The sequence below is a fragment of the Eschrichtius robustus genome, chromosome X (assembly GCF_028021215.1).
Source record: "Eschrichtius robustus isolate mEscRob2 chromosome X, mEscRob2.pri, whole genome shotgun sequence".
Classification (NCBI taxonomy): domain Eukaryota; kingdom Metazoa; phylum Chordata; class Mammalia; order Artiodactyla; family Eschrichtiidae; genus Eschrichtius; species Eschrichtius robustus.
Window position 1 is genome coordinate 90,047,418 of NC_090845.1, and position 11,377 is coordinate 90,058,794.

Consider the following 11,377-nt stretch of genomic DNA (forward strand, 5'->3'; position numbering starts at 1 on the left):
CTGTGACCTCAATTCTCTGATCAATCTTAGAGAAGTTGTTGATTTTCTATTTGTTCAACATTTTTATTATTGTAAGGAGGGCAATGAGGACTTCCAACTCTTCATATGTTGGAGCTGAAGCTGAAGGTCACTATTACATTTTTACTTTGAGAATTTCCATTTGATTCTTTTCCCCCCACATTTCAGTTATTGGGTGAAAACATCTATCTTGTTTTCTGTTTTCTTGAACATATTAGTCACAATTCTTTTAAAGTCTATGCCTGATACCTCTAATAGCTTGATCTTCTATAGGTCCATTTCTATTGTTTATTTCTTTTTCTCCTTTAAAAAAATTCTGTTTGTCATATCTCTTGGTATGCTTTTGTTTGAGTGCTAAACATTATGAATGAAAAATTCTAGAAAATGTAGATGACTTTGTCTTGATTTGTAGAAGATTTGCTTTGGCTTTGGCAAGGCAGTATAAGAGTAAATTACCTTAAGCTAATCCAGAATTGAACTAATTTGAGGTAGGATTTCAATCTTTGTCAGACCTATTCTATTTCTAGTTCACCCTTATTCCTAGGGTGTAATCCTTCAGGGGTTCTAACTGACAGCCTAGGGAATTTTTTAGGTCCCCCAACCTTGGAAATCTACAAACTCCAATTTTTATCTTCCCTGCACTATGAAGCTGCCAAAAGCTCAGTTTATCTTCCTAGCCTCTTAATTGCCTTTTTCTACTTGGTTTCTTTGCTTCTAGCTCTACACCCATTAAGAATTGGTGAATGCCTCAAAGAGAAAATCAGTTTCATTTCTTTGTAATTTCCTTTCTCCAGGATCTTAGCCCATCAAATCCTGGATGTGTAGGTAGCTCTAAGTTGTAGATTTTGAATCCTTAACTCTGTGTAACTGCTGAAAGTTCTACTAAGGTTTTTTTGACTCTTAGCAGCTTATTTTTCAGTCTCTCCACCCATGTTGATAATGAATTGACAAATGCTTCAGGAGGAAAATTGGTGTCAAATGTTTTTCACCTCTTTAAATTTCCCTTCTCTCCATGATTTTGGTACTTCAAATCCTGGCTGCTTTCATAGCTCTCCAATGTCTTTTTTTTTTTTTGGTTGCGTTAGGTCTTCATTACTGTGCACAGGCTTTCTCTAGTTGTGGTGAGCAGGGGCTATTCTTCGTTGTGGTGTGCGGGCTCTAGGCGCGTGGGCTTCAGTACTTCCAGCACGTTGTCTCAGTAGTCGTGGCACGCGGGCCCTGGAGCGGGTGGGCTTCAGTAGTTGTGGCTCACAGGCTCTAGAGTGCAGGCTCAGTAGTTGTGGTGCACAGGCTTAGCTGCCCTGCGGCATGTGGGATCTTCCCGGACTAGGGATCAAACCCATGTCCCCTGCATTTGCAGGCGGATTCTTAACCACTGCACCACCAGGGAAGTCCCTCTCCAATGTCTTTAAACAATTTAACTTGTTTAAATGTAATAACAATTTATTTTTCAGCTTTTCTTGTCCTTCTAAGTGAGAGGATTGGTCTTCTATTAGTAGGCTGTCATAGCCAGAAGCAAACTATCCTCTATAACTTTGAATGTAATATTTTTATTACCATTCCATGCAAAATGTTTTCAAATTTTAATTATGATTTCTTCTTTGACCCATGGGTTATTTAAAAATGTATTTCCTCATTCCAAAAAATATGCAGATTATTGGTTATATTTTTATGATTGATTTTTAGTTTATTGCACCATGGTTAGGGAACACACACTGTATGACTTTAATCTTTTGAAATTTGTTAAAACTTGCTTTATGTCCCAGTATATGATCAATTTTGATACAGACATACCTCAGATACATTGTGGGTTCAGTTCCAGATCACCACAACAAAGTGAATATCACAATAAAGTGAATCACATGAATATTTTAGTTTCCCAGTGCCTATAAAAGTTATGCTTACAGTATACCGTAGTCTATTAAGTGTGCAATAGAATTATGTCTAAAAAATAATGTACATACCTTAATTTAAAATACTTTATTGCTAAAAAATGCTAACCGTCATCTGAGCTTTCAGCGAGTTGTACTCTTTTTGCACTAATAACATCAAAGATCACTGATCACAGATCACCATAACAAATAAAATGATAATGAAAAACTTTGAAATATTGTGAGAATTACCAAAATGTGACACAGAGACATGTAGTGAGCAAATGCTGTTGGAAAAATTGTACCGATAGACTTGACGCAGGGTTGCTACAAACCTTCAATTTGTAAAAAATGTAGTATCTGCGAAGTGCAATAAAGGGAAGCACAATAAAATGAGGTATGCCTTGTATATGTTCCATATGTTTTTTTGAATGAAACTTTTGTGATTGTTGAGTGTAGTTTTATACCAATTAGGGATTGAACTAATTGAGTCATATTTGCTAATCATGTTCAAATCTTCTATATTTCTGCTATTTTTATCTGCTTATTCTGTCAGCTACAAAAAAAGATATTTTAAAATCTCCCACTATGATTGGGCACCTCTATTATTTCTTATAGTTCTGTCCATTTTTTGCTTTATATACCACATCTTCTTTTTTTTTTCAGAGATGAAAGACAATTTATTACTCACATCAATAGCAGTAGCCAGAGTATCAGCATTTTTACACCAGTTCCTGGATCCCAATTCCCAGCTGGTGATATTAAGAGAGCCAAATGACACCAACACATGCAATGAGATGTGTCACAGAAGAACTCTGAGCTTAAAGAATCTGAGTCTTTTATCCTTACTAGCAAATCTTACCTTTGCTCATGAGGGAGACACTATCTCTATCTTCCAAGGCTGTTTGCTATACAACCTTGAAAAGATAGTTCAGAACAATGGGCAGTGAGTGCCTTACTCAGAATATGTGCAGGCACATGACAAAGCCATAGAGAATTGTCTCCCAACAGAGTGCAGCTTGAGAAGGATTTATTGCACCTAGCCTCGATCAGATGACCAATTAATGATTTCTGACACTGACCCTGGAGAAAGTACTTGCAACATTTATGCCACATATTGCATATCACATAATTAGTTACCGAAAAAGATATAAAACTATAAGAACTATAAGAGAGTTCAGTGGTAATATACAAAATAAGTATATATGAAATCATGATATATACCACATCTTCTAATCCTAAATTTTATCCTACTTGAGATTTGAATGGCTTCTTGAATATGTAGCTTGACATTTTGGAAAGTTTCAGAAAATTGTCAACCATTATTTCCTCAGATATTACTTCTGCCTCATTCATTCTCTCCTCTCTTCATTCTCTTCTCTTCCTGGATTTCAAGTATACATACGTTACTTGAAATCTTTCTGTATTCTCTGTCTCTTAGCCACTCAATTTTTTCATCCTTTTGTGACTCTGGCATTTTTTCTGGATAGTTTCTTCCAAGCTACCTTCCTGTTCAATAATTTTCTCTTCATCTATATGTACTCTGCTGTTAAATCCTTCCATTCAGTTCTTAATTGAGATTATTCTATTTTTCAGGTCTAGAATTTCTGTTTTATACTTTTTAATAGTTTCCATTTATCTGCAGAAATTCTCTATATTGTCCTTTATCTCCTTAAGCATAGTAAGCATATTTATTTTAAATCTATGTCTGATAACTCTAATATCTGAAGCCCTGATGTGTCTTTTTCTATTGTGTGTCATTTCTGATGACTTTTGTTAATTTTGTCTTGTCTTCTTGTGTACTTGGTTGTTTTCTATTGTGTGCTAGATATAGTATTTTACGAAACTTCAGAAATAATTTGAGGCCAATATTGTTTCTCTCTGAAGAGAATTTGTATTTGTCTCTGCAAGGCACCTAGAGGCATTAGCACTCTGGAATTACCTTAATCCAATTTCCAATGGTTGAGATTACTTAAAGTTAAACTGAAGTCCTTGTAAAAGCCTGTCTACGTGACCATTTTTTTTTTTTTAGATTCCATATATATGTGTTAGCATACGGTATTTGTTTTTCTCTTTCTGACTTACTTCACTCTGTATGACAGACCCTATGGTCATGAAGAACCTAGAGGCAAGACGGGAATAAAGACGCAGACCTACTAGAGAATGGACTTGAGGACATGGGGAGGGGGAAGGGTAAGCTGGGACAAAGTGAGAGAGTGGCATGGACATATATACACTACCAAACTTAAAATAGATAGCTAGTGGGAAGCAGCTGCATAGCACAGGGAGATCAGCTCGGTGCTTTGTGACCACCTAGAGGGGTGGGATAGGGAGGGTGGGAGGGAGACACAAGAGGGAGGGGATATGGGGATATATGTATATGTATAGCTGATTCACTTTGTTATAAAGCAGAAACTAACACACCATTGTAAAGCAATTATACTCCAATAAAGATGTTAAAAAAAAAAAAGCCTGTCTACGTCTCCTTCACTCTGACTCTGAGGTGCAGCTCTTTCAGCATCACAATCCAAAGATTTTAGGGTTTACCAGGTATACCTCTTGGCAAGATTTGGATTCCAGTATCTGTCTCCCTAGTCCCCCAAGGCTACCCAAAATTCTACATAGCCTCTCAGTAGTTCCCTCAATAACTGCATATGCGCCATTGGGAAAAGTGGCCGTAACATTAAGCTCAACTTCTCCCACTCCTATTCTGAACCAGGTATTCTTCACCATCTTGTTAGCCTTCTAGTGCCTTCAGGGAAATGAAAATCTATGTTTTGTCCAGCTTCTCCAGATCAGCAGGAGGATTGGTTTCACTTACTCATCTCCCATTTCCCTAACTCATTATTGAGGACTTTTGGTAAATTTTTGTAGAAGTATACCATATACACAGAATAGTGAACAAATCCTAAGTGTTCAGCTCAATACATTTTCACAAAGTGAGTAAGGAACAAAACATGAACAGCACATTGGAAGCTTCCCCCATGTGCCCATCTAGTCAATAGTGCATCCCAAGGGTAACCACTATTCTGACTTCTAAAACCATGGATTAGTTTTGCGTGTTTTTTTTAACTTTCTGTAAAGGAAGTCACACAGTATGTATTCTTTTGTATCTTTTTTATTTTAGCTAACATTGTGAGATTAATCCATACTGTTGCATATATAATATTCATGGCCATTTATGAATATACACCACATTTATGAATATACTGTATTTTATTTATCCATTCTACTGTTAATGGATATTTGAGTTGTTTCCGGTTGGGGATAATATGAACAGTGCTACTACGCATGTTCTTATTCTTGTCTTTTGGTGAACATATGTATGCATTTGTGTTGTGCATAAGGTCATCGGTTGTGCATACTTTTAGTCTGAAGACAAAATTAAGATCTAGATCCTGGAGTGTGTGAACTCAGCAAGGTAAATGCTGCCTTGTGGCGGCCTGTCTGAGAAACCAGGTGGTCTTTACCAAGAGACAAATCTGTTCATCTCCATGTCCCATTGACCTTAGCAGTTGGCACTATACCTAGAATGTATTATGCCTTAAATACATGTCTCAGAAATAACCAGTGGTGACATTTTGGAAAACATCACTCCTGAAAACTCCTTATGCATATAAAAGCATGTACAAATCTTTATAAAAAGCCAGTATTTCCAAGAAAATGAGCAGAGGCAATAAATATCTAAATTATCTCTTGCTCTATGTCTTATTTCATGCAATGTGCTTTCTCACGGGTCCAAGAAAGATGATGGATATTAGCGGCTGAGTGGAGGGGAAGTGACGAGATGGGCTGTTGCCCTATATTCTAAGAGAAGACAAAGAAGTATAAACTGAAATAGTTGCTCCAGGAGAAGATAGGTTCCTTCCTTGGAAATTAGAGAAAGGCAAATTTCAACAAAATGGAAATGCCTTATCTTTTGGTCTCTAGGATTGGCAAAGAAAAAATGAGTGACAGGTCTGGTGTGCTGGGGGGGAAAGGAGAGAGGCGGGCATACTCTTGCATCACTACTGGTAGGAGAGAAACTTGGGGACCATGGCTCATTGGTGACGTATCTCAGGTGACCAAGAATTGTGGAGAGGTGGTGTTTTTGGTCCGGCCATCAGCTTCCTGTTGATATCAGGGAGATGTGTTTGTAGTCAAGTGAAGAAGGAAGAAACTGCTCTGATTGTGTGCAGGTTGGTGTGAGAGTGAGCATTGCCTGGGGAGTCTTGGGGTCGCGGTGGAGTTAGGTAGCAGAGACCTGAAGGGGCAGAGTCAGCTTTCCCCACAGCCTCAGGCTATCCACCAGCTCATTTTAGTTCTCTAAATGGTGCATGAGGTCGGGGGGAGAGCTGATGTTGGGATCTGGGAGTGAGAGGTGGGGACCGTTTGACAGTCTTGAATCAGTAAAAGGTAGGAACTGTGGCCTAACACCCTGCACTAAATGTTCACAGACCTTTATCTGTTGGTTAGCTTGTCTGCCTGTAGGGGGCAGCACAACCCAAAGGAAAGGAAGAGGAAACCCATTACATACAGGATATTTAGTAGAAACTGAAGTGAGCAGTTCTTTCAAGGAAACGTGGGGCCTGGACCGGTCACAAGGTGGCGGTAGAGGCAAGCCCAAAACCAGAACCTGTTCTTTCACTATCCTGCCTTCAGAAAAGCATTACTTAACCCCAATCCTTTTTGGCTCTGGGGAAGCAGTGTTTATACAGCAGAAATGACGGGTAGAACAGAAAAGTGGCCATTTGATGGGAGAAAGCGAGGTCAAGAGAGTGACTGGGGCGCAGAGGAATGGAAAAGGTGGGCATTTGTGGGGGAAGGATGGGGTGATGAAAGGGTCTGGAGGGCAGGGTAGGGGCTGTGCCTAAGACCTAAATGGGAGACATTTGAAAGCCAGATTTCTCACTCTGGAGAGAGGACACTTATGTGCCTGGACATCTACCAGTCTCCATTCTTTCTTCTGTGTCTACAAGTAGACATAAATCTAGGCAAAGGAAGAAGGAAATTGCTCCACACATTGTTATCTCTTGGAGATAGGGATGGGGAGGGAGGTTGGAGTCAGAATGCAGGGCCTAGAGGCAACTCAGCTACCTCTCCCAACCTTTGTTCTCCTCTCTTCCTACTTGGGTGCTGGAAAAGTTAAATGCTGTACCTCTGAGGAAACAGTGGGAACGAGTTTAAGGGAGATAAATGCCAGAGGAGAAACGTTTGAAAATTAAGACCCTAACTCAGGAAAGAGAGATACTGATACCCTTGTATCCTGAGTCTTGACATGTATATCTATGGAAACTCATATGAAAGCTCTATGTATTTGCATTTCCCCTAGTTTCCTGTCAGATGGCAGTTAGTGCAATTTGTGTCCAGGAAAAGAACGTCCAACAGTCTCCTACCTAGAACACTACAAATTAGATGGCTTTTAAAAGAGTGAGAATCTCCTGTGACTTGTCACAGATATAGAGTGTGCTCGAAATGCTGATTTAGTGAAAGCAGTTCTGGAGGTCAGGGCTAGAAGTTGCTACAGTGTTCATCCACTAATCAGAAGAGGATATAAACACAGTGAGAAACAACCAGAATTGTAGGGAACTTCATATGGATAAGGATGGGTAAGGGGTCTGGTCTTTACTCAAAGAACCAGGAAAAGCCAAGTCCTGGGGATGAGGCTGACATGAGACATGGGCAGTAAGAACCTAGGGCCTCTCAAAGAGGAAATAGTCTGAATGAAGAAAAATCACTCTTTCACTAATGAAAATGAGGACTTTTTTTTAGTGATGCTTAAGATATTGAAAATTTCAGTTGTGTTCTTGGCCTCTCCAAGTGCCCTTTCATTCAGGGAAAAGTGTTGTTAGCTCAGCCCAGGGACACTGGTTTTTCATTTAGCCACGATACCAATAGTCATTTGGCCAGCCTCTCCATTGCTGGAAACACGATCCCTATTCCCGACCCTGCTGTTGAGGCTTTCTGTGCCCCGGATGACTTGAATGCCAGTGTTGCAAATCAGGGCCAGATTAAGATGTACATCAACGAAGTGTGTCGGGAGACTGTGTCACTTCGCTGCAACTCGTTTCTGCAGCAGGCCGGATTAAATTTGTTAATAATCATGACAGTTATTAATAACATGCTTGCCAAGTCCGTTTCAGGCCTGAAGTTTCCTTTGATACCAGAGGGAAGTGAATGTGCTGAGGGGCACGTTGTGAAACCCTTGATGGGTTTGTCTGAAAAGCCAGTCTTGGCGGGGGAGTTGCTGGGAGCCCAAATGCTGCTCTCCTTCCTGTCCCTCTTTATCAGGAACGCAAACAGACAGCTTCTCCCAGAAATCCCGGCCTCTTAAATGGCCCCCTCCAACAGGATGGGACTGATCCACCCCGAACCAAAACCCGATCAGTGAACACACACTTGTGTTCTCAATCAAAGACTCTGCAGCGGGTGCTATTGAAGATCCAGCCTTAGCCAACAGCCATATCTCTGGGTGAAAGTTACACTTGCTAAATCCAGGACCACTCTCTTGTTGGCCAGGCAGGGGTTCCCACAGAGCTCTGAGTAACCTCTTGGTTTTGCAGTCTGCAGGCAGTGCGCATTGTAAATTGCTCCCTTGCAGCCTTCTTCCTGTGGTAAAGGGATCATTTCAGCTGTGTGGTGAAAGAACAACATTTTCTAGCCTGACAAGGGATGCCTTGCCTGTGGTGGTCTCCCTGTCTAAGCTGGACCACCTTGTGGAGACCAGACCCATGCGGGAGCTTGTGCCGAAAATGCATTGGTTGCTGCGTAGGTTGAATTCTTTTTCATTTACTCTCTTTTCTTCACGAGCCTATGGATGGTAAACCTATTCAGCAAAACATGTACACTCCCCTTCTATGAGCTGTACTGACTCAGCCTCGTCCACCAAGTCTGCATTTTTATGTATCACCAATAAAGCTGTGTGCTTTAACTGGCAAAAGCGAGACATGGTACTTGTCTTTGAGTTTACAGTCTGCGTGAAGAGGAAGCCCAAAATACACGATCAGTGCTAACTAACTGGGGCATTTGCTCCTGAAAAATGTCCCCCTAGCAGTGCCCACAGGAGGCAGGGGAAGAGATGGGCTGCAGGGTTCAGGATAAGCTCCCAGAAGGGGCTGGGGGTGGGGATGGGGCAGGGGAATGGGGTGGAGGGTGGAATTAAGAAGGACTGTTGGGAGGACTAAAGGAGACAGCACCTGTGAAGCAGGCAGCACAGTGCCTGATGCAGAGGAATCCTTCCCTCGATGAAGGTGTCTTTCCTCGCCTGCTGGCCTAGAGAGGAAGGTCAGTATCCTTGAGGCTTTGCCTACACATCCTTGGGGGATGCACAATTTAGTGCACAGTTATAGCAGTAACAGTTGCTACTTGCTGAGTGCCTGCTTTGTGTTCTCTCTCCTGAGAAGCAGCTGTGAAACCTACTTCCAGGCCCCCTCCCTTCCTTGGGATGCCAAGCTCAAATTCCTGGCTGAGTGAAAAGGCTTGGCCGTTGCTTCCTCTGGGGAACCTCCTTTCTGCCCTATCCCTGGTACTTCTGTGGGATCCAGGAAGGGGACAGTGGAGGCCTCCGTGAATCCCCGAAGGGGTGGGAGGGCAGATGCTGAGGGGCGTGGCATGGCCATGGCTGGTCCATCCATCAGGAGACATATTCATGCCCTCCATCCAAGCCCCTGGCACCCCTTGGAGGAAAGGAAGAACGCAGCCCTGCACACTGAACCACTCCATGAATCTGGGCAACTCATTCCACCACCCCGTCCCAACATTTCCAGACGCCTCCCAGCAAGCCTCAGCCCCTGCATCACCAAAGCCAGGTTCCCTGCGTGTTTGATTTTTTTTTTTAAATTAATTAATTTATTTATTTTTGGCTGTGTTGTGTCTTCGTTTCTATGCGAGGGCTTTCTCCAGTTGCGGCGAGCGGGGGCCACTCTTCATCGCGGTGCGCGGGCCTCTCGCTGTCGCGGCCTCTCCCACTGCGGAGCACAGGCTCCAGACGCACAGGCTCAGTAGCCGTGGCTCACGGGCTTAGTTGCTCCGCGGCATGCGGGATCTTCCCAGACCAGGGCTCGAACCCGTGTCCCCTGCATTGGCAGGCAGATTCTTAACCACTGCGCCACCAGGGAAGCCCTCCCTGCGTGTTTTTGATGTGTCGTGAAATGGTTCTCTTCCTCAAAGCCCTGGCTAACAGAGGGGACAAGAAGCTTCCTTTGGGCAGTGCTGCTTCTGAGCCCGGTGCCCTCTCCTGGTCTCCCTGGGATGTGACTCTGGGCCACTGCTCCCTGGGCATCAGCTGTGTACAAGTGCTCTGCCTTCTGACTGCCCTCCTCCATACAGAGCATAGTTTTATTTCAAATTTTTAGGTTTTTTCCAATGTTTTCCTCCCTTCCCCTGGAGTTTGGGGGGCAGGTGGGTTGCCACTCTCCTGCTGGTACTCATCCACCCCACAGTTTGGGCTGACTAGTAGTCATGGGTGCCTGCCAGGGACTCTGCCCCTCCCCAGGCCCTGGTGCCTTGACTGGCCAGCATGTGACTGTGGTTGCTGCGACATCACACCCCCAGCAATGTTCACCCCGCCGGGGCTTTGTTTGCTGGCTCTGGGGCCCTGTCTTGTTTTCAAAGAGCTGCTAACGTGGTCCCCCCTTTCTCCCAAGCCAGCCTCAGGTGGGCTGGGCAGTCTGTTTCCCACGCAGGATTGCCCTGCGGGCAGCCCCGCATCCACTCGTCCCAGTGGAGCCTGCTGGCCGATGGTGTCTTCAGCGACACCTTATTGCTCAGCCTCTGTGATCTCAGCCCAAAGGCAGAGCACTTCTCCTTCCTCCTGGCTCGGGGTCCCAGATTAACACGTGCTTCCCTCCCGCTCTGCACTCTGCCGAGTCCCCGTTTTGAGTCCTGCCACAGGCAGTAGGTCCACCATCTCCGAGGCAGGCATTCGGCGCTTTCAAGCCACAGCTGACTCCCATCGCAGGGAGGGCCTCGGAGACCTTCTGCCCATCTCCTGAGCAGTTCTGTCACAGGGCAGCCTGCCAGCATTGACGTGTCTCCACGGTGTGGTCTTGGCCCAAGTCAAGAGCCCCCTCTCCATTTGCTGGCACTGCCCTCCCGAAAACACTCCCTGCATGTGGAAGCGCAGGGCTCTGGTCTGCCCTTCGTTCCTCTGTTGGTTGCTGTGCCAGGGCAGGAGCCCAGTTCCCAGTTCTGCCTACTACAGGGGTGCGGAGGGGCACTTCAGCGGGGGGCGTGGGGGGGGGCGCGGGGGGCGGGGCGCACGCCTGCCAGTCAGGGCCTGATTAAGACATTCAGAGGCTTTCAGCACTGGAAAGACTAAGGTGCCGCCTCCCATGCTTAATTCAAAAATGAAACAGCAGGGGACCACCAAGCACAAAGTAACCCACCTGTCTTCTGCAACCAGATGAGTTTCTTGCCAGGTTTCCCCATGGCAAACATTAGACAAGGTCATCAAAGCTTGGGCTTGTCACACTCTGTGGGGAGGCGCCTGCCTTGATGGGGCCGCCCTA

The 11,377-nt window shown here is 44.2% G+C and overlaps 1 protein-coding gene across 1 annotated transcript; it reads left to right on the forward strand.

Annotated features, from left to right (window-relative positions):
* Positions 1–6,205: 6,205 nt before the first annotated feature.
* On the forward strand, positions 6,206–8,808 carry LOC137756364 (protein ARMCX6-like). The gene is made up of 2 exons (XM_068532643.1): positions 6,206–6,284; positions 7,652–8,808. Exons 1-2 carry the CDS (start codon positions 6,206–6,208, stop codon positions 8,200–8,202), a joined length of 630 nt encoding a protein of 209 aa, XP_068388744.1. The 3' UTR covers positions 8,203–8,808.
* Positions 8,809–11,377: the final 2,569 nt, after the last annotated feature.